Here is a 26,960-nt window from a genome sequence, read left to right as displayed (position 1 = left end):
AGTTGTCTGGGAAAACAACCTTTCCAATACCACGCACTAGCTCTTTGCTGATCACTTCCTTCAGACTGGTAAAATTTAAATGGCCATAACGCTTATGCCACAATGTACCATCTGATTCAGTTGCGGAATAACACCTATTTTGTTTGCCTTGAAACATATAAAGGTTCCCAACTTTATTCGCTTTCAGTATACACTCGCCGTTTTGTATAACTTTAGCAAAATGTGGCCCAAAATGTATAACATTGTTCTTTTGCACTGACCGGCTGACGGACATAAAGTTGCCATTCATTTTCGGTACATACAGTACATCTGACAACACCAAGGTACAAAGTTCTGTCTGTAACTTCACCTCTCCTCTGCCTTCGGCCTTCAGGAAACCAGCGTCAGCTAAACCGATCATTTCAGTGTGCGCAATAAATTTTGAAAATAACGTCTTATCGCAACACATATGGCTTGTTGCTCCGCTGTCCAGACACCACATGTTGTTCTCTATCTTTCCAACGTCCAACGCATTTAACAAGCTGCTCTGCTTTTCCATCTCTTTCTTTGTCGATTGCTTTTTCCCTTCACCGCGAATTTTCTCACGCTTGCACTGTGCCTTGTAGTGCCCTTTTTCGCCGCAGTTGTAGCAAACGACGATTTTTGAATTCCTTTTTGAATTCGCTTTGGAATGCGCGACGATCTGCTGCGTAGCTATAAATGCTCTTGCATTCTCGCTCTCTCCATCTGCATTGCCTCTGCGCTCTCCCTCTTCCATCAGCTTGATACATAACACATCAAATGACGGTAAATTGTCACGCGTCTCAATGGCGACGACAAAATTTTCGTATGGTTCGGGCAAGCTTGACAACAACACGATTGTTTTTAACTCATCATTTAATTCGATGCCAACTGTACACAAACCATCCAGAATTTCGTTAAATTCGTGTATGTAACTTGAAATGCTTTGGCCTTGAAACATGCGTTTGCCTAGCAATTTCTTGTACAGCGACACTTTCCGTACAGGTCCACTCGGCTGATGAACGTCCTTTAACTTTTTCCATGCCTCGTACGAAGTGTTGCAATTTTTAATGAAGCCCAATTGTGAAGCTTTTACACTTAGCGTTATAATTGCTAATGCCTTTTCATCTTTTGGCCTTGAACTCTCAGTATTACTAGGTTCAGCACCTGATGCCACACTCCACAATTCCGCGTGCACTAAGACAGATCGCATCTGTATGCTCCATGAGTCATAGTTATGCTCTTCCAATTTGTCTATTTGATATAGCGCACTCATTTTTTAAATGTTATATTTCTTGAGTCACCAAACGATTACTATTTCACAATACTTTGAACTTCTCCTATGAGCCTATATGCCCTGGGCCCATAACCTATTGAATAGATTATATATTCGCTGAAAAGGGAAGGGCTCAGTAGGAGTAAAGTAAAAGACAATAGTCGCGGACCGCCGTGCGTCTGTTCGCTTTAGAGTTTTATTGGAGACTGACACTTTTGCTATACATATTCTTTATGCTTACATTCGTATGCAACAGTGACAGATAACTTGTAGATAACATAAGATTATTATCTGCTTATATTAACATGCGTGCATTGGTACTTATGTTTGTATTGATTTTCAACAACGATGACTTGGCAAAAAAAAAATGTGCGGCAGCAGCAACAGTTGCTGGTCCTGCTGTTGCTGCTTGTTTTTATTGTTTAGCTCGTTATCAAGTCAAAATAATCAGGCGCAGTGTGCTTGCTGCTAACAATTGTCATTGTTAAAGGCGTAAGGCATGAGCAACAGCAGCGGCAGTGGCAGCGGCAGCCACAACAACAACAGCAACTAAAGATGATGTTGATGCTGCTGTTGCTCATCAACGCCATTGCCGAACAATGCAACATGATTCGCGAATTATAAATACATATATGAGCACTCGCGCGCTGACAACAGCAGCAGCCACAGCAGAAAAAACATTTTCGTAAATTTCTAGAGCAATATAATCGCAGTACAGCAGTAGCAGCAACAGCAACAACAACAGCAACAACAACAGCTACAAAGCTCAAAATTAAGCAGCAGTGGCAGCTGGCAAACAACAAACAACAAACTGCAAACGGAAAACGGCAGCAAGCCTCTGAAAATACGCCCCGTAATTGTGGCAAGTGGCGGTCGGCTTGGCTTGGCTTGCCTTTAACAGCAGAGCCTCTTCTCTGCTCTGTTGATGTCGTTAGGCAGTAGCAACACTAGCAGCAACAACTACAACCCCACCAACAACAACAACAGAAACTGCAAGCACCAACAATTCAACACACAGAAGCCAAAACGTGTCGTCCTTTTGAGCCACTTGAGCATCGTCCCCCATCACCAGCGCACCACCGTCCTTCGTCTGTCGTACGTGCTGCCGCCGTCAACATCAGCCTCGCTCGCTCGTCGTTTTTAATTAAACAATGTAAGCAAAGCGAAAAAAAAGAATAATAATAAAACGAGAACTATGCTCCTCCAAGCAGTGAACACTAAATACTCTTCGATGATTTTATTTTCAAGGACTATCGATACATCTAGACAACTAGCTCTTAGCACACAAAGCTAAACGACAAAAAACACAATGCTTATAAGAAATTCTTTGGTTCAACGAGCTGGCCCTTTTTTGTTATATCAGCCCTTTTCTTAATGGAATGTATCATTTAATGGAGGCCTTTGGATAAAGAAAATATAATGCTAATAGTTTCAATGTTTCAATTATGGACTATCGATGATATTGAATGGGTTTAACTCTAATTCCTAACACAAACCAAGCGTGGAGCTAAAAGTCAGTCGAGTATACTTACTTTGGAATATTAAAATTAATTAAAATTTTGTTAGTGAGTGCCTGCAGTGAAAACCAAAACTTCGAAATAAAAGCGCCTTTAGATGACTTGAAGAACTGTCATGGCTCCAAAGTGGAAAACGTATGTTAAGAATTAAGTAAGATTATTGCCTAAAAAGCATTAACTTGCATTAATATGTAAAAGCTTAGTTAAGTTATTTATTCTGGCAAATGCTAGTGATTAACAGACATGCTGTTGTTTTGGGTTAAGTCGATGGACCAGCATTGGTGGTCTCCTATAGATACAAGTTGGCCCTATGTGGTTCAATAAATCCATAGATCATCTGCTGGACTCATGCCCGGACCTGAAGAGCTCACGCGTCTTCATTTCTTGATTCCGATCCCCTGCCTATCTTATAATTACCCCCTAACTAAGTATTATTGCGAGGGATATATAACTTAACAAAGACAACAAAGACACAATTCGCAGCAAATATAGAAAACATATAATAAGAATATTAGCAAATAAAAATGGTTGTTCATTAGTTGATAAATAAACTTCATCAGTGTTTGATAAAGGTTTCATTGTTGATTAAAAATGTTTAATTAAATACTTAAAATATTATTCAAACGTGGCAAAGATGAAATATAAAATCGTTTTTGAGCTTAAAAACTAATGGTGGAGAATGCCGAACTTAGAATACCCTTGAATTTCGATGGCTTTAGTTATTATGGTTTCGTACATCCTATTAATAACCAGATCTCTTGCTTAAACTCTGACATTTAATGGCATTTGTCGTTTTCGTAACGAATTGTAGTTGCGAATCGAACCAGATTATAAAGTCAGTATGCCCGGGAAAGTCTCCAAAGAGTGTGAGTTAGTGTGAAGTGCAGTTGCACTGTTGCCACCTCGGTCCAGCCCCCGGCAGTCAACGTCTCGGTACGTGCCAAGTTCAAGTTGGGGGCCCATGTTGTGAGTTATGAGTTGCGCAATCACGACTTCTTGTCTTCGACTGCAAAAAGCACAGAGCATTGCAGTGCAGTCACTGGGTTTGGGTTTTGGATTTGGTTGAAACCACTTCGGGCTGATTAAGTTTTAGAACAAATGAATTAAAAACGTGCGCTTGCTTCCATTTCTGCCCGCACTCGTGATCTTCTTCAGGATCAAACAAATCCGGAGCCAAGGTGTGAAGAAATAATTTGCTAAGTTTCTGTTTCCCAACAGGCAACAGCTTTTACCTAAAGACGGGTAGTTGCTCATAAAATGACAGCTGCCTATACAAGTATGTCTTATAAAATATATGAATACACTTACCTACTACTAGTTCCTGGGCATTTGTTGAATTCCATCCTTGGGTTTTTATGGCATCTGGCATCCGTGTGTGTGTTTTCTTCAAAAACTTACCTGCAATAAGGGAGGGAGAGAGATGGAGGCATTATAACAGAAAAATGAAACGAGAAAAAAGTTCAGTTAAAGCTTCATTTGTATGTCAAGGCATATCCGATCTCTGCGTACAGATAAAATATTGTAATTCATTTAAATGAACAAATCACAGTAAACTTCAACATGGCAGACAACTTCAATGCAATTCGTGAAAAAAGTGTCCACTTGAGCGCGGCTCACTCAGACGCGAAACAAAAACAAAAATCAAAACACAAATGAAAACAAAAACCAAGTCAAATCTCGAATAAGATTGAAGTGATGTGATTACGTCAAAATTATTAAAACAGTCTCGAGTAAAATGTGCTTCTTATTTCTACAAACATATACTTATAACTTGGGACGTTTCGTTTCACAATTCGTCTGCCGCTTTGATCGACACTGATCTGAGATAAAACCGAGCTCCGAGCTCCCAAAACAAAAAAAAAAAAAAAACAAGAAATAAATAAATAAAGAAAAGACAAGTGCATTTGCATCACGAGCTAAGGCTAAGGCTGCAGATCGGCCGCTGACTCTGACTCTGACTCCGGCTCTCGGCTCTCGGCTCTCGGCTCTGGAACAGCTTTGGGGCGTGTGAAAGAATCTGTCTGAATGAATTTGTTGAAAAAAATTAACAACAAAATATTTTCACCAGAGCGACGTAAAAAGTGCATTATGCAGACATTAGGCCGTCAATAGGTATTGTTTGGGCCAAGTTTTATGCTTTGACAGACAACTCACAATACCCAGCCGAAAGAAATGAAAATGAAAATGTAGCTAAGGAACTTCAAGTTGACAACAATGCCATTAGGCTCAATGGACAGCAACAAAGGGGCGACTACGATAATTGACAGCCCGATACAAGGGCTAAAGACACATCTATATACATATATTGTATATATTCGTATAGTATAGAGAGCTTGCAGCAAGTGTTGCTCCAATCGCTTTGTCTACGCGCTGCTTGTGAATGGGTTTTGTGGCATGGTGTGAACCCTCAGGCATTGCCATTCTCATTCTCAGCTAGTTATGTGGACCATTGAGCTGTTCTAATCGCTTGTTAAGCTGTTGACAAAACAGCAAACTGAATAACTTTTGATTTGAACTTGGCATGAATAGCCTAGGAAATGGTTATTGGTATTAAATCGTCGACGAGGAACCTCAACTAAGCATAGACATGCGCGCTTGTTCAGCTATTTCCTAGGAAAACACTAGACTATAGAGATAGTAAAATGTTGGCCACGTTTGTCTCTCTTTTTTCCATCCCATCCCATCCCATTCCATCGCACTGCATCGCATCCGGCCAGCCTGCCTCAAAAGTTACACGTCTGCCTTCTTGTAATATGCAAACTAAGCGCACAGCGATAACTGTAAAGATAAGCAGCAAAAGACGTGGCCAGCCTGGCACAATGTTGCTAGACAAATCGCAGTGCAAACTACAGACAGAATGTTTGTGAATCTCCACCCCCCATCATCACCTTTCCTGACTATCGCTGTTGTTCCTGCTCCTGTTCCTGCAGCCAGTCGCTTGTCTGTGACAATGGCAATGCGATTTATGAACCCACAACAAACAGAGCAAATTCTCAGCAACAACAAATTTCCTGTTCCCCGTGGCAGCCATGTACCCACCACACATCATCATGTGGCACGCATACCTCAAATGTTGCAAGGTCTCAGCGTATGTAGCAAGCGTAGCACAAGGTATATTTATTTGCCTATTTGCTGCAACTCTGAGATTTAGAGAGAGATGCAGTTATGTTCAGACAGGCAAATAATTTGTATCGAGCATCTGCTCCGTTTAAAAAAAGCCCTAAAAAATCACTGAACTATTTTTACTTGTATTGCACCTACAAATCATTTTGTGTTCCACACAATTTAAATTGCTTTTCTAGACCTTTTCGTCATAAATTAAAATAACTATATGTTAATAATTACGTAAAATGTTCGAGTCCCGGATTTAATTTAGCTCGATATTACAGCATGGGCTATATGAGTTTAAAAAGGTGGAAAGGTAGCGTCGTTTATTTAAAATGTACATGGCTTACAAATACTGGCAGATAACACCAAATAATATAAATAGTTTTCTCTCTAAATGCTGCAGAAGAACAGAAGTCGTATTTAACTTTACAATGAAAGAAAAAATATACTATATATCTAGTGTCAGACAAAGCCATTTAGTTGTTGAATCATATTCAAACATAAAGTTATATTGATTCGAAATTTAGAAGCATAAGCAGTTTCAAGTGAGTTACAAAATGTATTTCAAAATACCTAACTTTATAATTTTAGTTTCCAAATATATTTTTGTATTTTTTTTAAAGAAGTAAAGCTGTCTACCCCTTTTCTTTATTCATTTGGCATTAATTAGTACCTCAGAAATAGAATTTTAGTTTCCGAATATATTTTTGTATTTTTTTAAAGAAGTCAAGCTGTCAACCCTTTCCTTACTTCATTTGCAATTAATTAGTACCTAAGAAATACCTTATGCCTTGTTCTACGAAACTGTAGGAAAACTGCGGAGAATTTTGAAAGCAGCTGCCCAGGTAATTGCCTAGCTCGTAAGGATTAGGGCGACCGCGTTAGTTAACTTTTGGTAAGTGGTGGTCATAAAGTTGCGCGTTGGTATTTAAGAACGCCTGAAGTTACCTGAAGTTTACCTGAAGTTCGTGTTCCCTACCTAGCTACCTGTGTTTTGTATTTAAGGGCGTTGCTGAAGGAGTGTAAGTTACATTTCTCACTTGGCACTCGAACAGGTCACACCCACAATATGATACAGAACACTGCATTCTACAAGACGGCACTGGAAGCGAAGCATCCAGTGTTGCCGCCATTGGACGAGCGTATTCCGAACCGTATAGATGATCTGCATGATATTATATTCGAGAACATCTTCGAGAGCATCACCTATCTGAACGATCAAGTGAGCATGGCTCGTGCCTATCCGCAATTCCTGCCACTTATACTGAAAATTTGGAATCGGCGCAAGCATTATCGCGTTGTTGGACCAAATACTGCATTCTTAGGCCTGCTCGATCTGGAGAATTATGTGTTTTTCATGGAGCATATGACGGAGCGCTTCGTCGAGCTGCATGTACATGAGGATGGCGTGGGATCCTTTGCCGAGTTCTACAACTACATCACCCATCTGTGCGACATAAATATTACACTCTTTCCGAATGTGGAGAGCTGCATACTTACGGGGAATCCAGAGACTATGGTGGATGAGGACATACGTGATCTCACTGTTATACTGCCGAATCTGAGGCGCTTGACCAGCGGCATGAACCTCTCCGGCCTCTATATGCGTGGCTTTCGCAAGCTGGAGGAGCTTGTCTTCAAGTCTGTGTACCATTCAATCCCACTGCAGCGGTCCTACATACAGGACATTTGTTTGTCCATGACCCAGCTGCGTGTTCTGGACATCACAGACTCCTTCGACAGCGCCATCGTTCTGGAGGACATCAAGCTGCCCAACCTGGAAGTGCTCAGACTCAATCTAAACAGCGTCGAGTGTATGCTGCGTCAGGTGCTGCAGTTGCCCAAGCTGCGAAAACTGGGCATTCGATTCGATGACTCCCGCCAACTGAACGCCCATCAGGAAACCATTTTCCAGGAGATCATTATGGCGAAGAGCGAGCGCATCACACGCATCGCTCTCAACAACGAGGTCGTACAATTGCCTGCCCGCTGGCATCAGAGTCTGCTCGTCGAGCTGCCAAAGCTGCGCTCCCTGATCTGCGAGAATTGGTATCACGATGAACTATTCCTAGACCGAAAGCATATTCCAGGCAATCAAATGGAAACACTCAGCTTCAGCGGCTGGGAAGTGCTGCGTGAGTGCCAGTTGCTCGAACTGATAGCCGACTGTCCCCACCTGAAGTATCTCCATCTCAATGGCTATCACAGCACTACGACCAAGCTGCACAAACTTGTAACGATTCGCGAGGCATTGCGCAATCCCAAGACCTTGCTGGTCTCCAGTGATGAATTGTGGACACATTTGACGCCCAACGAGTTCCAGTACTGGCGCACGCACAAGTATGTGCAGGTGGGCTGCGATTTGCCCGAATCCTACTTTCAGGAGGATGGCTTTGAGTTCGATTTCGAATGAATGGCCACGAGAGAACACAAATTGTACATTTTTATTGTAATTGTTGTAAATAACCAAATAAATATTACGCATAAGATTTTTATTGAACCAGCAAAGGAAAGGTGCCCCATTTATTTGTGGAAGCCAGGGTGTAATTATTTGTTTCAGTAGTCTCGATTATCAGGCTATCTCGCAATTGTGAATCTTAGAAATCTTAGCTATTAGGCTTGATTGGCAAATCACTACTCGACTCAGTCTCCCTCCATTTTCGATCTCCGGCTGTGCATCTCATCTCTCGTCTGCAGCACTTTATTTATTTTCATTGCAGCGCTTTAGGCGCCCTTACATGACGGCTAAAAAATAAAGGAAAAATCGAAAAACAAAACGAAACCGCGCTGGCAAATGGAAAAATCAACACATTTTATGACCGCAGCGCAATTTTAACTGTGCTTTGAAGCCTCGCTCGTACGACTCACGTGTTGTGGCATGTGTGCGGGTCTCTGTTGGTGTGGCACCTTGTGACCTCCACTCACTTGCCAGTTAATTTTGCAAGACATAAATTATTTGATTTGATTGAGTCGGAAAATGAGTTCGCAAAGCGCCCAAAGCGTTCCGAACGAGCCAACTGGCTGGTTAAAGACCCAGAACTGGTCATAGCTTCGCTAGTTTTTGGTTAAGTGTGTGCTGGCACATGTGTGTGGAGTGGGAAATTAAGCAATTTTTGAAAACTGTTCACACACACACACTAAAAATATTTACATAATTTTTCCGAAAAGAAAAAAGCTCAGGGGGGTGAGGCGGGGGGGGGGGGGGAACAAATCTTTTGCTTTCATTTTCAACGAGTATGCGATAAACGTCCGCAACGTCGACGGCTCTAAGTTATTGGCCGCACTGACAAGTCAACACAAAGTCAGTCGCACTAATTTGTGGCCCACTGGCACCCCATGTTTTCCCGAGATTAAAATGCAAACGAAACGAAGGCAGGAATGTGCGGCGACTGGTGTCGCGTCTGGCCGACTTGGCGACAGTTTGAAGTGGACAAAATTTAGAAATAATGGACTATTAATTTATGGGCGATCGGCCGATCAGCCGATGGCCGGGCGAATGGTCCAGCGCGCAGACCGTTTCTGTTGCCATTTTAAGAGACCTTTTAAGGCCGAGTAAATGAAACATTTGAACAGCTGGCCCAGCTGACCAGCAACTATCGACGAATGTTAGCCCAATATTTATGTGATTTTCATTAATTGACTAATTGCGCGACTTGCGTCTGACAAATGCGCCACTTAAGGCCCAAAACTAATGCCTCCGATTAAAGGCGGCGGCCAGCATTGTGCGTCTCCCCCACCCCTCTCTAGCCTAATTTCTCTATTAATTTTATTTAACATGACGCTGGCAATTCGTCACGCCAGCCATCTGCCACTACTACTATGCTCAGCTCAGGTGTAACGAATCTTTGGGTGAAATTGGTCCGAAAGAGATCGGACAATCTGCGGCTTGGCTGCACAATTCGTTCAAACCCATAACTATGTGGATTTGCTGGCGTTGCTAATGAAATCAAATGAAATGAATTCATTTTAGCATAATTAAATTAAACCTAAAACAAAGTTCGAAGGCTTACGGTAAGTGGTGCACTATGTTTGTCGGGGATCGGGTTAAGCGGCCATAAATTTTGCGATAAGACACCGCGACGCGTCGGTGCGTTTGATTCTCCATTTTTCGTAAGCTAGTTGCGGTTAAATGGTCGAGAAATTAATCAAAATTAAAACACAATTTGGAAAAAATATTTTCAATCTATCTAGTTTAACTGAACTGAGCTGCAAATTTAAAATTTGAAAACATGTAATATGTTCTTCAGTTCAGTAATTATTTTTCAAAGTATGCAAAAAAAAGAATTGATCAACATATCAATAAAATTGGTTAGCTAATAAGAAATTCAAAATAAATTACGTGTAGATAATAAATTTATAAAATTAAACTGTTAAAATTCACAAAAACGTTTCAACTTCTTTGCATTACTGCATAATAAAATACTTCCACTTAAAATTTAAATAATAATAATTTAGAAAAAAAATGTATTGTTACAGACAAAACAGCTTAATTATAATTTAGAATAATTTAGAATTACTTAATAGAAACTTGAGACACAACACAGCCCACTCATTAATCTTCTCATCAGGATATTTGTCCAGAGAATCGATATTTGTAAATAATTCCATAGTATTAAGTAATTTTTTAAGATTTCAAAAACTGATATTGTTTATTACACTTGGTATTGATTTACTCGCAACTTCATTGATTCACTGGGTTTTTAAATTAATCTGTGAGTCGACCTCACTGCCATCATTTAGTTATCAGAGGAGAAGGAACTAAATTTCAATCAACCCTCATCAAAAGTCAAAAGAAGGCTTGGATTGGCTGTAAACATTTTCGAGAGAAGTAGAAGTTAAATGTTAAACAATTTCCTTACATCCTTAAAATGTTGGAAAATGTTTGTGTAATTCAAATATTTTTTTATTTTGTGAATAAAATTACGAACTTCCTCTGCAGAACTACGTATTGATAAGTATTAAAAACATAGCAATTGTAAATCAATCACTAATTGCATGAAGTTGTAACATTAAAATCTACATTAGTTTAGTTAATTAAAGCCTCCAACTATTGACAACTTTAAGGATTGTATAAATATTATGTTTTTATATAAACCTCGGCTAAAAATACTTTATTAAGCAGTTCCGTCTTAAATTCTTTCGATGTCCGGCTGTTCGTGTGTAGCTTGTTGCTTTCGACAGCTTTCAATTGAATCACAGACACGTTGTTGGTGGTCTGTAATGATTTGCATGAACAACAAATGCAACAACATTTACAAGAATGACAATAGCAACAACGATCAATGAAAGTGTCAACAAAACTGTACAATAAAAAAATTAAATGGTTGCCTCACACACACACACACACACTGAATGCTAAAAAGTCTAGTCTCTGGGCCGTGTGTGTCAGTGGGGCCTAAACGTTGACAAATCGTTTGGTAACTCAATACTTTGTAATGCAAAAATGAAACAGAAAGAAGAAAACAAACATTTTTGGACTACGCACATAACAAGAAAACAACACAAAGGCGAACGATTATAAAACAACAACTGCAACCTACAAGATAAATGCTTACAATTTTATTGCCAAACAACTCGACAACTTGTTGTCGAGCTTCGTTAATGTGCTGTTGTTCTTGTTGTAGCTGTTAGTTGTTACCGTTGTCGTTGTAGTTGTTAGCTGTTAGCTGTTGTTAGCTGTTGTCAGAGACTGCATAGCTTGTCTAGTCACGGCTGTCATTTGTTCAATCAAAACAAAGCATATGTGGCACTGGCTGTGGCTGTTTAGCATCCCCAAGAGCTAAATAAATTGACTAACGACTTCCTATGGCTTATTAATTAATGCCAACTTGCAATTGCTCTATTAATTTGTCACTTGGCATTTGGGCAAAAAAGTTAATTACTTTTCAGCTGCCACAGTTGGCACAGTTGGATGCCAATCGATTGCTCTGACAACTTGTCCAACTCCACTGGCCCGATAGTCTTTCGAAAATCGCGTGTTGCGGGCGCATAATTGACTGCAGAGCTAGCTGATCAGCAAAACGTTGAGCAGCTGAGACATTTCATAAATTTTAAATGATTCAATAAACTGTTCCACATACCTATCGATTTGCATAGCGCCGCAGGCTGACAGTTTTGGTTACTCACAAATCAAAGAAAAAATGTTGAAAAAATTCCTAAATAATTTATTCTATTTCATGTGTCTCAAATAAGCCTTAAAACATTTTTGAGCATGAGGGAACATATTTACTTAAAACAAGATCTGTTACACTTGAAATATTTTATATCTGTTTAGGTTTGAAATTCCTGATTTGGCTTCCTATGGGTGTACAAACGATCCGCTGCTTTATGAAGTGTTATCAATGGCCTATCAATGCGGCAATTTGGTTCTACTTGAACTTTTGAGGCACCGCTTAGAGGCAACGCCGCTCATTTGTTCACCCCATCAAAATGCTAATTGAAATGAGCCTCTCGGTCTTTTATCTTTGGCCGCCGCTGCACCAGAAAATCAAACAAGCTGCTGATAATTTCAGCTTAGAGTAAATTTAGTAGCTGCCGGCGGCCTTTTACAAAGCCAACGAAACTCTAAACTGTCAAATTTAATAACTGAATTTAACAATGAGAGCTGAAGTTAGTAAATTGAATTTGTCTGGTAGCTTTGGATTTGGGCTTTTACGATGCAAAGCACTCTACGGTTTAAAAACATATACATACTATACTATACGAGTATATACTGTCTACACTGTGTAATAATATGCGATTTGCATTTAAATTGCTTGAGGAGCCGCCTCGGTAGCTGTCGGCACTTTAAAAATTGACAAAAGAGTTTTAACAACTAATTAAAAACAGATTTTTAGTATAAGACACGCTTATCCGTTTTGGTCTTTACGGCCCAGATAGAGAGAGCATCAGCATCGGCATCAGCACCATCACCATCACCAGCAGCTATAGTAATGGCATCAGATGATAGTTCATTTTCTAATGACATCAAGAGAAAAGGCGTTGGTCATAAAGTGATGCAAAACAAAAGACTTAGGTGACGAACTTGTGGGCTCTAAATAGCAAAGCGAGAGCAGCTTCTCGCTTTCTGCTTGTTTGTGTTTTGTCATGGAAATGCTGGTCAAGTGTTTCGACACCAGGCTTGGTAACAAACTACTACAATGTGGCCCAAGCCCAGGCTAAGCCACTCGGTTTGTAGCCAACAACCATAAAGTCGAAGGCATACGAAGCTTAAAAAGTGCAACATTTTATAGCTTTAAGGCACGTGTATGCAATTTTCATTCATACATTATTCATTCATAATGTTTCTTCGTTTATTTTTTTATTTTGTGCATCTCTGAAGAGTACCAGCGCTGTCTACAACGACGTTCTTGTGCAATCCACAGCCAGTTCACATGTGCGTCTTGTGCCTTGCTGGCTTCGCCTCCCTTTGGGCTGCCTCACTCACAGTCAAAATATAATTGCCAATTTCAAGTCAATTGCCTATTTACCCTGCTTATGGTTAATAGAGAAATCGCTGCATCACAACAGCAACAGCAACAACAACTAAAATGACTGCCTTTGCGAGTTAGAATAAATAAGTCTTTGGTCTTTGGCATACGCGTTGTCTGTGCATTACTTTACATAAGCAATTGAGATAATGACAAGAACAAAATTTGAAGAAAATTGAGGAGCCCTAAAATTGCACATACGCGAGTATAGTATATGAGTGTATGTAAATGCATTTTTATATGACACCAAAATATGCAACTTGTTGACAAGCACGCAAGCTGGCATTAAAAGGTGGTAACTCAATTTATTTATTTAAATTTCGTTTATGGCAGGCAAAAAGACAGGAAATGCACAACTTCATGACATGCAAAAGAGTGACAATAAGACGAGCTGCACAGGCACCATTGCCTAAAGAGATGCGATCTATAGAGTTGAATATGTGCCTGAAGAAAACTCTTAATGTTCTCTCTGCATAAAAAGATAATAAATAGTGTTGTTGTCAAATAATTTGCAATTAAGTATTTTAATTTAATGAATGCTCAATTTGTTTTCTCTTATAGCAATAAATAATCAATCAATAGAAACGAAGTATTCTATAATTTTATTTGCATAAATGAGGATAAATACTGATAAAAACCAGTCGTAAAGACACTATACTTTTTTTAAATATTCACTTTTGAATTTATATTTAAGTTTGAACATGAATAGCCCACAATATATTCATGATGATAAAAAAGACAGAAAAAATATGTTCAAAAAATATACATTTTAAATCTAATTTAAAATTTGTAGACAATAATTTTTTTTGATTAAAAAATGTGGCATGTTTAACAAAAGCAAGGGTTCAATTGTAGGGCAATTAACCCATATGGAACTTTCTATTTGTTTATGTTTTAAGGTGCGAGTAAAATACAATGAATGAATTCATAAAAATATAACATTCTTACGAATTATTGAAAAAAACTGAAATATAGTATAGATTATTTGAAATGTTAGGAATTAAAACAAAAATGCATTATGTTAGAGAATGTGATGAACTTTTCGGGATTTAAAATCAAAACTTAAAACAAAATACTCAGATCAGACAAACTCTTTCAACTGTTTACTTTATAAGTGAAGATAACAACATGCTTCAGGAAAACAAAATAATTATTAAAACTTCTTTAAGGCACGCCTAATAAAATTTAGTGGTGCTCTTTCTTTGATGTTTGTTTTAGACAAATTCGAAGAAGAACTTCGTTTGTTTTCAACTCTTTACAAAGGTGTGCCACTGTACAAGAACACCAGCAGCTCTGAAGAGTGTGATTGTATTTCTTTATGCCAACTTAAAGAATAGCAGTAATAGCAACTTTATTTATAGGTCACATATAATTTGGAAAAGCTACATTTGATATAAATTTTATGATCAGCACTACTAAATTTACTTATGGAGTTAGTACAATGGGCATGAAGAGGATTCGCAGAGGTGCTTCACTGTACAAAAATACCAACAGCCCTGAAGATAGTGAAGCAATTGAGACAGACCCCAGCCAAGTCACTCATAACGTCAGTTCGAGACAGTTACAGATATAGGCTTGAATGCGGGCATTGCAATGCAGTGCGATGTGCGCCGAGTGCGCCTTTTGGAATCTGATGATTTATTTGACATAGTTCCATGTAGTGTTCAGTTCCAGACAACAGGCCCCACAAACGCCCCAAACGTCGTTGAAGGCGGTGCATTAATTGAAATTGCAAATGCATGAAAAGCAGCAACAACAACAGCAACAGTAAGAACTGCTGATAGAAGTTTGTACAGTGCGTATAGTTCGCATATCTCATATGCCATGCAACTTTTGAGGAAATGGCAATAAAACTGATTTATGTTAAGCAAATGAGTCTTGGCCATGCAAGCATTTTACGCATGCCAACTAAAAACAAAAAGCTGCGGCTCGCAATGCCTTGACGTATATTAATTGAAAAATTATAAGTTCTAAGCGCAGGTAAAACAATTCGGGGACAATAAAGCCACAAAAGTGGATTCAGATGCACAGACAAGACAGATACAGCCAAGCCCAGTGCCTGTGTATAGTACGAGTATATAGAATATCAATTCAGATGAACCTTCCTGTGTGGTTTCTATCAGAAACCAATAAAACAATATAAATTGACGCCAAACAATAAAGAAAATGTCTAATAAATATACAGATACAGGCAAACCGAATTTGCATAAAGTCAATGGAACCATGCGAGTAGACGAGCAGACTACTCTCTAGTGTGTATAAAATGTGCATAGATTTTTATGGAGCGCGTTATCATAAATCAGATGGCCGGCTGGACCACAGTCGCAGTCACAGTTAGAGTTAGTCAGAGTTAGTCAGCACAGACTGCGACTTGCGCCAACCCAAATAAAAGTGTCAGTGTGTATCCGAAAGATACATATTTCTTGCTCTCCTCAGATGCTGACGATATTGAGACGATGATGAAAACAAAAGCCGCAGCGATTTTATCTAACACTGCTGGCCAATTGAAATGTCAAAATTTACGATGGAAAAGCGTATATTTTGTGGCCATTAAATGATCAGACCACCAGCATGCTGCTGAAATATTATAGGTTCGGGGGAGACAGCAACCTGAAGCATTTCTAAAGCTAAACACACACACACACAGAGAGAGACATGCACACACCCACACATTATGCGAGTGTACGTGTATATCTTCACAGCTATGAATAGGAGCGCGCAATTATATGCGACTTAGCGCAAGCCTTCACTACTAATTTTAAATGCAATTCAATTAAAAATAAACACTTTGTTAACATGCGGATGGGTCGTCAGCAGTCTTGTCGTCGTCGTCGTCCTCGTCCTCGTCGTCGCCGTCGTCTTTAGAGTCTGCCAACTATATATAGCCAAGGCAGACCAATCCGTACGACAGCCAAAACAGTTCCCTTTTTTTTCTTGCCTTGTTGTCTAGGGAAACGAAAAGCTGTGAGGATGCTGCCAGCAACAACATCAACTTACAGCAATGCTAATGAATGAAACGCGTTTTGTAAATTGTCTGCAAATGAATGAATAAGTGAGTAAATGAGTGACTGACAGCCAAATGGCAGGCGGCAGTAACAGCAACAGCAACAGCAACAATAACAACAACAACAACAACAGAAGCAGCAGCAGCTTTTAATGAGCAGCGTTTTCAATGCGAGTACAATCTTTTGCATGGCTTGTTTAAGGTATTTTTGGCTTTTAGCTTTCGTTTCGCTTTGTGCATTTGTTGTTGGCCAGCTCTTCATTAATACGCAGAACGGTGTTTAAACGGAAGCCTGTGTCAGCTTGTCGACGCTTATACATACATGCATACACATACATACATACATACATACATACAGGAGTCAATTAGACAGCTTTAATACTTGCTAGCCTTAGCTTTGAGGATAAAGGCAGATAAAACTCATGCTGCAACAAAATGCTAAAAATAGGGATAGAATTGTCTGAGAAGCGGCTTTAGGGACGTATTAGTGGCGCTAAAACACTTTCCCTCGTTATTACAAAAAATAGGTATTATGTTGGAATCGCAAACAGAAGACAATGCCGTATAAGAACCTCAAAGACAACTCTTTCCAGAGAAGTCTTTGATGGCGCATAGAAATATAAATAGATTTCAAAAGGGAATAAGTCGTTTTAATTATTATAATCATTTAATAGGGGAAACTTGCATACAAGTTAGCTTCAAAGTAGTTACTTATTTCGTCAGGCACATCCAACGAGTCGCTTCATTTGACATTAACTGATTCCATCGTGTGCTTGAAATTTTGGCAACACCCCATCCAGTCCATAAAATTCCAACTGCAAACAATGGAATGTTCGAAAGCAAATAAATGGTGTTTGATCACAAAAGGTTTAATAAGGCGCAGCTGCAACGAATGTTGATGATGATTTGGCTGCTCTATGAACGAGCAATTAAAGCTAAGTCGACGCCAAGTCAGGTGGGCGAGCTAAGTATAATTAATATGCAGTAGGCAGCGATTTTTTCTCTGAGTGTATCGCTTGAACTAATTTACAAGTTTCCTTATTTAAACAATTTTGTGAATGAACCACAATGTTGCGAAGCGAAGGGGCGGCATATGATTAAAATTCAATTGTGTGTAAATGTGTGTGTGTGTGTGTGTGTGTGTGTGTGTGAGCGTGTGCTTGCTTTTGCGGGCGTTGGCAGCTGAGCTGAGCCAGCGAGCTGTCTCTGTCACACCAACAAAAATTCATTCACAAAAGCCTCTAATGCCGGGCATGAAAAGCGGTTCGATCCACCCACACCCGCATTATGGCCGCACCATTGTCATGCATACTATATACTTATGCAGGTATATACAAACAGGCAATATAAAGCAGTCCGAGAGATGTACGAGTACTCGTATTTGCGACGATTCTGCAGCTGCAACATTTTGCAATTCAATTTGCAGTTAATCTTGTCGACGACTGTAACTTTAACTGCCACTGTGACTGCTGCTGCGGCTGCGCAAGCTTTTGGGCGCTCAGCAGCAGCAGCGGCAGCGGCAGCAACTTGTGGAAATTTATCAATGAAGCCACCCACGCGTGTGGCAACTGTGTGCGGAGGTGTGAGAGGCGTTGGCGTCGCAGTCGCCACCAGCTGCAGGCTCTATGGACTTAAAGCTTTCGCAAAGCTCGCTTCGCCAGCTTTCGTTGGGTGTTATTTTTAGCTACGCGCTTTCGGCGTCCAGCTTTCAGGAGTCAGCAAAGTTAATTCCTGGAACTGCAACAAGTGTACAGCGTGTGGGTGAACGAGCGGGCGGGCGCCTGCAACTGCAACTGAATGACGCACATCATTAGAGTAATCGGGTCTTAAGGGTTTGGCATTAGTAATAGTCACAGCCACGCCCTTATTCAACTATAAGTACGGGTACAACGCGGCTTAGATCGCGTCCATTAATCAAGTCAGCAGCTATTTTTAGCGGGAACTGAGATGCCAGCCCACACACATACACACACACACAAACGCACACGCACAATCTAATAAGCACGTCAAGTATAGGCCGTTAGAACAAAACTTTACAAAACTTGGCAAAGAGCTTAAGAGGCGTTCAGATGTTTTGAGAAATTCTTAAGCTCCAGTCTTTGTAAAGTTTTCAACGCTAATCGCAGAAGAATTAAGAAACACTTCTAAATGTGTGCTTCCCTTTTGGGACATTGAAAAGAATCAAAATATTTATCCTATAAACAAAACCATATCAATGTCAGTTTTGGCGTCAGGGAACAGTTACAGTTAGTTTTTTTTCACTTATATTGCACATAGAGCATGCAATATCAGAGGACTTCAAACCTGTAGTATTTATAGCATAAATCTATAAAAAGTTATGTTCCTCTATATGGTTCTGGATAAACTTGATAAATAAATTTGTGGCATTTTTGTGGCATTCAGAAAGAACTTTTCAGCTCAGCTGTTCAAGCATTGCCGTCTGAACAGGGCTTTAGAAGAAAACTCAGCTCAGCCCACACATGCTAGTTACAGAAACAACAACAAAACAAGAGGCACGAGCGAAATGTGAGGGGGCTGGAGGCATAACATACGCCCCTGGAAAAAATAAAATTACCAAAGGTGTTGCAACTGTTGCAGCTGTGTGTGTGTGTGTGCACAACTAGAAGCTCAGCTCAGCAAAGAAAAGCACTTGAGAAACATTGCGGGGGTAGACACATAGGCTACGAAAGTATGAGTGTGTGTGAGCGGGACGGAGATAGTGGGCAACACGTACAGTTGCCCACACAATTGTGTGTGCGCTTGGCAAACGGCGACAGATCTCTAAGTAAGGCGATGATCAGCCCACGATTATTGCCCCGTTTTTGCCGCTTGCCGCTCACCGCTTGCCACGTCGCCTGAACAAATCTGAAAACTAAATCTGAAACAGAAACAGACATCCAAATGTTAAAGCAACAGCCAGCAACGATCGCACAGTTTCTATGTCTCACACAATTTGCGCGCACGCGTCTCGAAACGAATCACGGTCTCTTGAAAAACGGAAGGAAACGCAACACAACACGCCGCCAATTTAAAGAATAATACTAACTAAAATCTAAAGAATTAATGCAATTCCAATCGCAAGGCAAGCAATTTACGCGCTTTGCTCAGGTGATCGTTAAAAATCTCATCTGAAAACTAACTGCAAGTGCAAGTGAGTGTGTTCGTGTGTACATCTGTGTGTGTGTGTGCTTAACTCTATTGTACATATCGGTTGCAGCTCATCAAATTGCGTGTTTCAAATCAAAATTGTGTAATCTGCCGCCGGCTTTGGCCAACTCTGTTTTGTCTGTGATTGTAATCAGCCGGCAGTGCCAGAGAGTCAGTGGATGTGCAATCTTAAGCCAGCAATCTGCTAGATACATATAGTGCTATCCCGCTCTGGCCGCGTAATTGCGGTAGCCACAGTGCTTAACAGCAGCTATAACGTCCTTTGACTAGCCACGTAACCAGGCTTATCGCCTCCTGACCATCAGCCACTGCAGAAGTAGCCAGAAACGGCAGTCAACAAGCAGAAATGTGTAAAGTTGTTCACTATTCGGAACTAGTTCGTAGCTGAACTCAATTGATTGTTAATGAAGTAATTAAACACAAAGTGTATTTGGACACAATTAAGAAATATTAATAATAAAAAAGACAATCTGCAACAGTAATACCGAAAATATCATTCTGCAAAAAAAAAAAGTATATTAAGCCATGTGTGCCGGAAATAAAGCTGAATGGCAAATGAAATCTAAAATATTAAATTAATCCATAAATACTACATGAAGATTTATATTAAATGAATCAGATTAATCACAGTTGTCCATTATAAGAATAAAAACTAATCCAAGCTGTAATTAATGCGAATTGCCAGTGTCAAAGTGAACTAATTCGACACTAAATGTATGTGAGCTATCAACTAAAGTATGGTTCAAATTTTTCGTTTCCTCACCCGATTAAAAACAACCAAGCGAGCGAATTAAACATCTTCTAAAGAACATAAAAAGCTAAAATATACGCCAGTGGATTCATTAAACTCAAGTGAACTATTGAGGCATTTAGAGTGTTCCACGTTACATTTTTAATATCACAGAATCAAGTGAAAGGAAATTAAACAAAACAAAGATAAACCAATACCCCTTAGGATAAATACCAAATAAAAATTGTTTTGAATCAAAGAAAAGTTCTGTAACCAGTTCATGAGACATAGGGGAACTTGGCAACTCTACCTATCTAGCCAGCTTTGTGCGCGTGCGCCATCAGATGCAGCCAGAAGACCGTCGCATTATCGCCAGTCGCCTTTGGCCCGCCTGATAATTAATTACAAACGCAGTTCCACTTCCACAGCAACTTTGTGCAATTGCTCGGTTCGCTATCTCGCTCTTTCATACTCCATCTCGCTCTCACTCTCTCTCTCTTTTTCTCTCGATAAGTGGCGGAAAATCGTATGTGCAATCCAGTGTTTGTGTTGAAAACTTCTTATTTACGCGTTAAATCTTGATGTGCCTTGCCTTTCCGCCTTAGCTAGACTTTTACGTGCGTGTGTTTATAAAAGAGTTGGCGCATCGACAACAACAACAACATAATAGCATCATATCCAACATCTCTGATTGCTTTTTATAGTTTGGCATTAAACGCTCGTTAATAGCCAAGGTAAGTGCAGCTCAGTCGTTTCGCAGACTCACCAATTTCACTTAAGGCCCTGTTGACATTTAAATTAATACCATCTAGCAGCTTAAGCATCGGATCCATCGGTGCTCATAACAAATCAATTAGCCCACAATTAAAAGGAAGATGTGACACCTTCATTAAAGGCACCTGTGACACCACGCTGTCAAATATCAAAAGTCATTTATGTAGAATGCTTTGCAAAGGTCAGCCAACATGGGTGGATTTGTAAATAAGTAGTCAAAAAGAAATTTAATTGAAGTAAAATTGACTACGATTTTTTTAGGAAACAAGATTGCGTTCGATAAAGTAGGGCTGAGAAATATTATTTATAAGATAATGCTTGATGAAGTTACAGCAGAATTATATAACAGTCATAAATGAATGGGAAAAAGGTTCAGTGTACCAAAGACTTCTGCAACCTAAAAAAAAGGACTAAGTGATTCAATTGGTTTTAATATTAAGAATTCAAAGTATATAATCTTTTTTTTTAAATGCTAAGATTGAGGCTGAAATTTTACATTGACCCGCAAGATTTGACTTATTTTTCTTTAAATAAAGTAGAGGAATTTTTGAATAAAAGAAAAGGTATCAAGCTTCCCTCGCAGCAACAAAGTCGCTGCTAATGAAATTGTGCTCTTTTCGGTGTTCTTTTACAGCACATCAAATGGCAGCAGGAGGCCACAGTAGCCACAGAGTTAGCATCAAATGATATTAACTAGGGAACAAATAACCGCAATTGACATTTGAGTTCTCTGACCAGGCAACCAACAAGCAACCGAGCAAATGCCAAAGTTGAAACGGAAAGGGAGCCTGCTAGAGCAGGAAATAAACCTGTCGAAACTTCTGCTGAGGCTGCTGGTCCTTCCATTTAGGTTTCATGTGAATGAAATAACGATGAGCACAACTCCCGGAGCGATACAGATTGTGACGTCACGCGAGCTTTATTCATTGATAGAACAGAAAGTTTCTCTCACTTCGTTCGCTCATGTACTCAAATACATATATTCATTCATTCGACCAAGACATCAACTGTTGCTGCTATGGAAGCAACAGGACCCCACCCTACAACCTACACGTGGCAGAGACAGCAGCATCAGAGTCCCATTTCTAAAAAGGGCAAAGTACCAAGTAAAAACTTATATACATATAAACGTTTGTATGTATGTAGTATGTGTATTTGTCTGCGCTATGAACTGGAAAGTTCGAGTTGCTGTTGTTTGTTGTCCATGTTGCAGAGAGAGTTTTAACGAAAATTAGGCAATGCCCATCAAGAAATGTTTATGTAAATATTCTTTCCTTATTTTTTCGAGTTTTAGTAATTTAGGTATGAATGTTAAAACTCGAGTTGCAGAACTAATATTATTATTAAATTAGTTTCAATCGAATTTTAATTTAGCTGCTCTAGCACTGAAGAGTTCATTATTTAAATAGTTTTCCTTAAGATAATGCAAGGAGAAACGCAAACGAAACAGAGAGTTCTGATGGAAAAAGCACAAAGGATCTGTCATTCATAAAAGTTCATGAAATGAACGATTTCTTTCAGTGTCGCGTCCTAGTCAATATTTCTTTGAACTAAGTAGGCGTTTAATCGCATCTATGCTGGGCGCTTCCGCTCACGCATTTCCAACGAAATTTAATGGGAACCAAACAAAAATCAACAACACAGCTAAACAGATGCGACCCAAACGCCCAAGATGCCAACCTAGCATTACAAATCAACAACAAGTTAAGGAGCCTTAAAATGTGGTGCTTGTTAGAAATATTTCTAGTATTGACACTCATAGCTTTCATATGATTTGTTTTTGTTTTCATAACTTTGTTTGTTTTGTTTTTCATTGCTTTCATACCTTTGCGCATAAATATTTTAGCATTTGTAATTGATGCTAAACTTTGACCTTTAAATGTCAAATGGTTTTATCATTTTTGTGTCTCCGGCTCGGCAGTCGTTGCAAGCCAAAGAATATTGAGGTCCTTTTTGTGTGCTAACTCTCTAATTGCTCTGAGATTGTGTGTAGGTGTGTGTGTGTGTGTGTGTGTACGTGTGGGTGGTTGGGTAGAAGTGGGCTTAGGTGTGGGTGTAGCTTTCTTGTGGCTTTTGTCTGTGTGCCATTATCTTTTGTTATTAAAAGCTTTTAAATGCTACCTTTTCAGCAGTTTTTTTGTATTATACTCGTATATATATATTTTTTAAAAGGTTCACCTGTTTTTAGAATTGTTCACAAAACAAGCCAACCTGGCTTTGCTTGTTTAATGAGCATAAGCATCGAAAGGAACACCTGGCGCATGTGGAATATTTTTATATTGCATTTAGACATAACGCATACGCCATGTGTGCACCGTCTATTTAGAGATCGACGTCATTGCGTGACGAAATAATCGACTATTCACAAATCATCACATACTTGTTAGTTGGTTGTTGTTGTATCCAGGTGATTTATACTCTCCCCGCCCCTACTCGTGCCCTCTCTTCCACTCTACGAATAATACAAACTTGCCAGCTGAGAGTGGAAAGTGAAAGCAAGCAACTGATAAGCTTTGACGTACAACAGAGCAGACAGAATGGTGCGATTATTGCAGTATTATTGCAAAACTATTCGTTCGCTCCCTCCCTCTCTTTCTCTGTTAGTTACACTCTGGCGATAGTAATTAGGCAGGCAGCAAACACAAAGGTTGACAAATTGTTGCCGTGGCTGATGCTGACTGATGCTGTTTGCCTCACTCTCATGCTCTTGATATTTCTCAGATGCTCACATACTTTTACTCTTGCCCTCTCTGTCGTTCGCTCTCCCCCTTTGTGTGTGTATGGCACCCACACACAAATACGAACACATTGAAATGCCATTGAGATAAACACCCACATGCCTCAAACTTTGGCGCTCTGCTCTTTTAGCAGGCATCCAATTTATTTGCCGGTTTTCACTCTCACAGCCACCCACACAGACACAGGCGCACAATCGTCAGGCAACGGTCGCAGTAATAGCAATAGCAATAGCAATAACAACAATAACAGGAACAATAATAAGCGCGCACTTTTTCCTATACTTTTACCGAAGCGGCGTCTGCGCTGCTGCTCCTGTTACCGTAATTGTTGTTGCGGCTGATGACGAGGCAAACAATTTTCGACCATTTCATTTCTTCAAACACACACACACACACACACACACACACACTGAGGGAGAGACGCACACACACAAGGACGGCAACACCAACGCATCGCACGACGCACTCGCAGCCGATTTGCCTGCTTGTTTTGACGATTTTTCACCAAGTTTTCCATTTTCAATTTTCACCGCTCGTGCTAGTAGCGCATTGACGGCTCAACTGCTCGTCACGGCAGCTTTCGATTTTCGTCAAATATTCACACGGCCCGGTCGCATTTATTTTTATATTAAACCGCGCGCTCTTTTTCGACAATTGTGCGACAGGTGTGCGCAAATCTTTACCCGCTAACAAGCATACGAAAATAAACCAAACAAAAACAACAGCTCTAAGCCCCACATAATTCAACTAAAGTGCTAAACTTATCACCATATCTTAAATCGACTACAAAATTCAATAACAATCAACCATCGTTGTGCCAACAAACAAAAATATATTTTAAAAACAACATTCAATTGGTGCCGTCGGTGTTTCAAAAAAAAAAAGAACATAAAATTATTTTGCGCGACTAATTTTTTAGACATTTTTGGAATGTGTACAAAATTTTTTACCATTTAATGAGCACATTTTTTGTGTCAATTTTATAAAAAGTAAAATAAATGAAAGAAATTCATTTGATGGTAAAATTTTAAAATTTTATTAGAAAAACAAGAATATATAAATAAGAAAGTTTCTACGCCTAATCTTTTAGATTGTATTTTGTGATTTCACTTTAGTTAGTGTTTACTGTAAAAGTATTTTTGATCTGTGTATTTTCTATTACAAGTGTATGTGCAAAATTATTTATAAAGGAACAAATTATGAAATATTGTAAAAGGTATGACCATGAGAAAGAAAAGCACAAAAGTTTGAAAAACTTAAACATTGCCTTAGCTGTATTTTAACTCTTAATTTAGTTACAAATGTTAATCCATTTCCCAGCTGATAAACATGTGCGATACTATCGATAGTGTTAATGCATCCACCATCGATAGTTTCGCTGTACAGCATTACATGTGTCCATTTGTTGATATTGAAAAATTACAGGGAACAATAAACAGGAATTAATAATATATTTTTCAACATTTTTTACAAGTCCAATAATTTAATTGTACGTTATACTCCAAATGAAGCACACTGTTCTGAAACCAGCATAAGGCAAGAATACAAATATACAAGATTACCCTATTTAATGAAGAAGATTTTTTTTCAATTTGAGAGCTTTTAAAATATGGCCAAATAGGTGGGCTATTTAAATGCTTTTAGTTGTATCTTATGAATCAGTTTGTTATGGGATTATTTTTAAATTTTATATTAGCCTTCAACTAAAATATACTTTTGTCAAACCATGTTTGAGAAATGGAACGAGTTAGACATCTTCGATGAAGGCTGTTGTCGAGCAGATTAAAGGTCAAGATATAATTGTGTTCAAAAAGCCTTTGAAATCCCATAAATTCACGGAACATTTCCAACCACAAATCTATAATCAATTATAAAAACTCAAACTTAGCTAAACTTTCTTGTAAAATTGTAAATCTCCACAATTCTAGCAAACAATTATCTAAATCATTTAATCTAATGTTATTATATCGTTTTGTTTTTCCTCATTTTTTACAGATGAACGTTAATCAAAGTTTGGTGAAAAGTTACCTAAAGACTGATTAGTTGCGTGATAATACGCCGAAAGAAAATTATCAAATAAAAAAAAACGTGCAACTCAAAATTATAAATATAAAATCACAATAATCCGTCTTAAATACTCATCCATCAAAAAGTAAATCAAGTAAAGAAATTGAATAAAAAACGCAGTGCAATAAATCAAATGGAGTGGAATTTAAAGTGTTTCGGTTTTTCTTTTTATTTTTTGCTTTTTATTTCGATTAATATTCCTTTGTGTATTGTGAAAGAAGAGGGATTGTGCATTCGCGAAAATGTTGCTGACAATGCGGCGTCAGAATGAACTAATAGGCAGCCAACATACGACAAATGTTACAGGAGTTGCACAAACGCCGTCGCCACCAGTCACAGGAGCATCGGAGCAATCGGCTCCGAGTCTTAGCTTAGCAACCGGAACTGCAAATGCGAATGCGAACGCAACAACAGCGACGCAGGCGCAACAGACCGACTCGCTTAATACACCAACGACACCACTACTGAGTCTCAATCGCAACCCTTTGCAACAATTTTCAACTCCCCCTCCGTCGGCGCCGCCCATTGCGTTGACAACATCGGCCACTGGCGTTCCAACTTACGGTTTTTATAGCGCCAGCGCCAGCAGCAGTAGCAGCGTGAACGGCAACGGCAACGTTGTTAGCTCTGCTCCGGCGGCTGCGTATTTACATCATCCCCATACCCACGCGCATTTATCGCCGTACAACGCCCCACCCACAAGTGCAGCAACAAAAGAGGCAACAACCACAGACACAGCATCGCACTCAAACGATGCCACAAATGCTGTGGAATTAGACGAATACGTTGATATTCTGCAGGTGCAACAACTCCTATTGGACTCTTCAGCAGCAGCGGCTGCGGCAGCGAATCAAACAAATAACGCCTCAAGCCTCTCTCATCCGCCAACCTCTGCCCCACCTCCTTTAATCTCCGTCTCTGAGGCGCCACAAACGCTTGCCAAGCCGCGTCCACGCATCAATTTGCAAAAGGCTTCAGAGTATGCCACTCAACTAGCGCAATGTAAGTTAGAGGCTTAGAAGAAGAACACTTTTTACCAAAACCGGATATACCGCCAAGTCACCTTTCTCTTTGCAGCCGAAACGTCGCCTGCTTCGCGTCGCGTCCTA

At 39.5% G+C, this 26,960-nt stretch overlaps 1 protein-coding gene across 2 annotated transcripts; it reads left to right on the top strand.

Annotated features, from left to right (window-relative positions):
• Positions 1-2,886: 2,886 nt before the first annotated feature.
• Positions 2,887-8,400, top strand: LOC115624218. Of its 2 annotated transcripts, XM_030518832.1 has the most exons (3): positions 2,928-2,944; positions 6,712-6,796; positions 6,885-8,400. In XM_030518832.1, the coding sequence occupies exon 3, from the start codon at positions 6,971-6,973 to the stop codon at positions 8,312-8,314; it is 1,344 nt and encodes a 447-aa protein (XP_030374692.1). In that variant the 5' UTR covers positions 2,928-2,944; positions 6,712-6,796; positions 6,885-6,970; the 3' UTR covers positions 8,315-8,400. The 2 variants fall into 2 exon arrangements, with proteins under 2 accessions (XP_030374693.1, XP_030374692.1); XM_030518833.1 differs by lacking the exon at positions 6,712-6,796 and having other exon boundaries at positions 2,887-2,928; positions 6,957-8,400.
• Positions 8,401-26,960: the final 18,560 nt, after the last annotated feature.

This window comes from Scaptodrosophila lebanonensis, unplaced genomic scaffold (genome assembly GCF_003285725.1).
Source record: "Scaptodrosophila lebanonensis strain 11010-0011.00,11010-0021.00 unplaced genomic scaffold, SlebRS2 tig00000053-arrow-pilon, whole genome shotgun sequence".
NCBI classification, from domain to species: Eukaryota; Metazoa; Arthropoda; class Insecta; order Diptera; family Drosophilidae; genus Scaptodrosophila; species Scaptodrosophila lebanonensis.
Note: the sequence above shows the minus strand (reverse complement) of the source record. Positions and strands in the feature narration are given on the sequence as shown.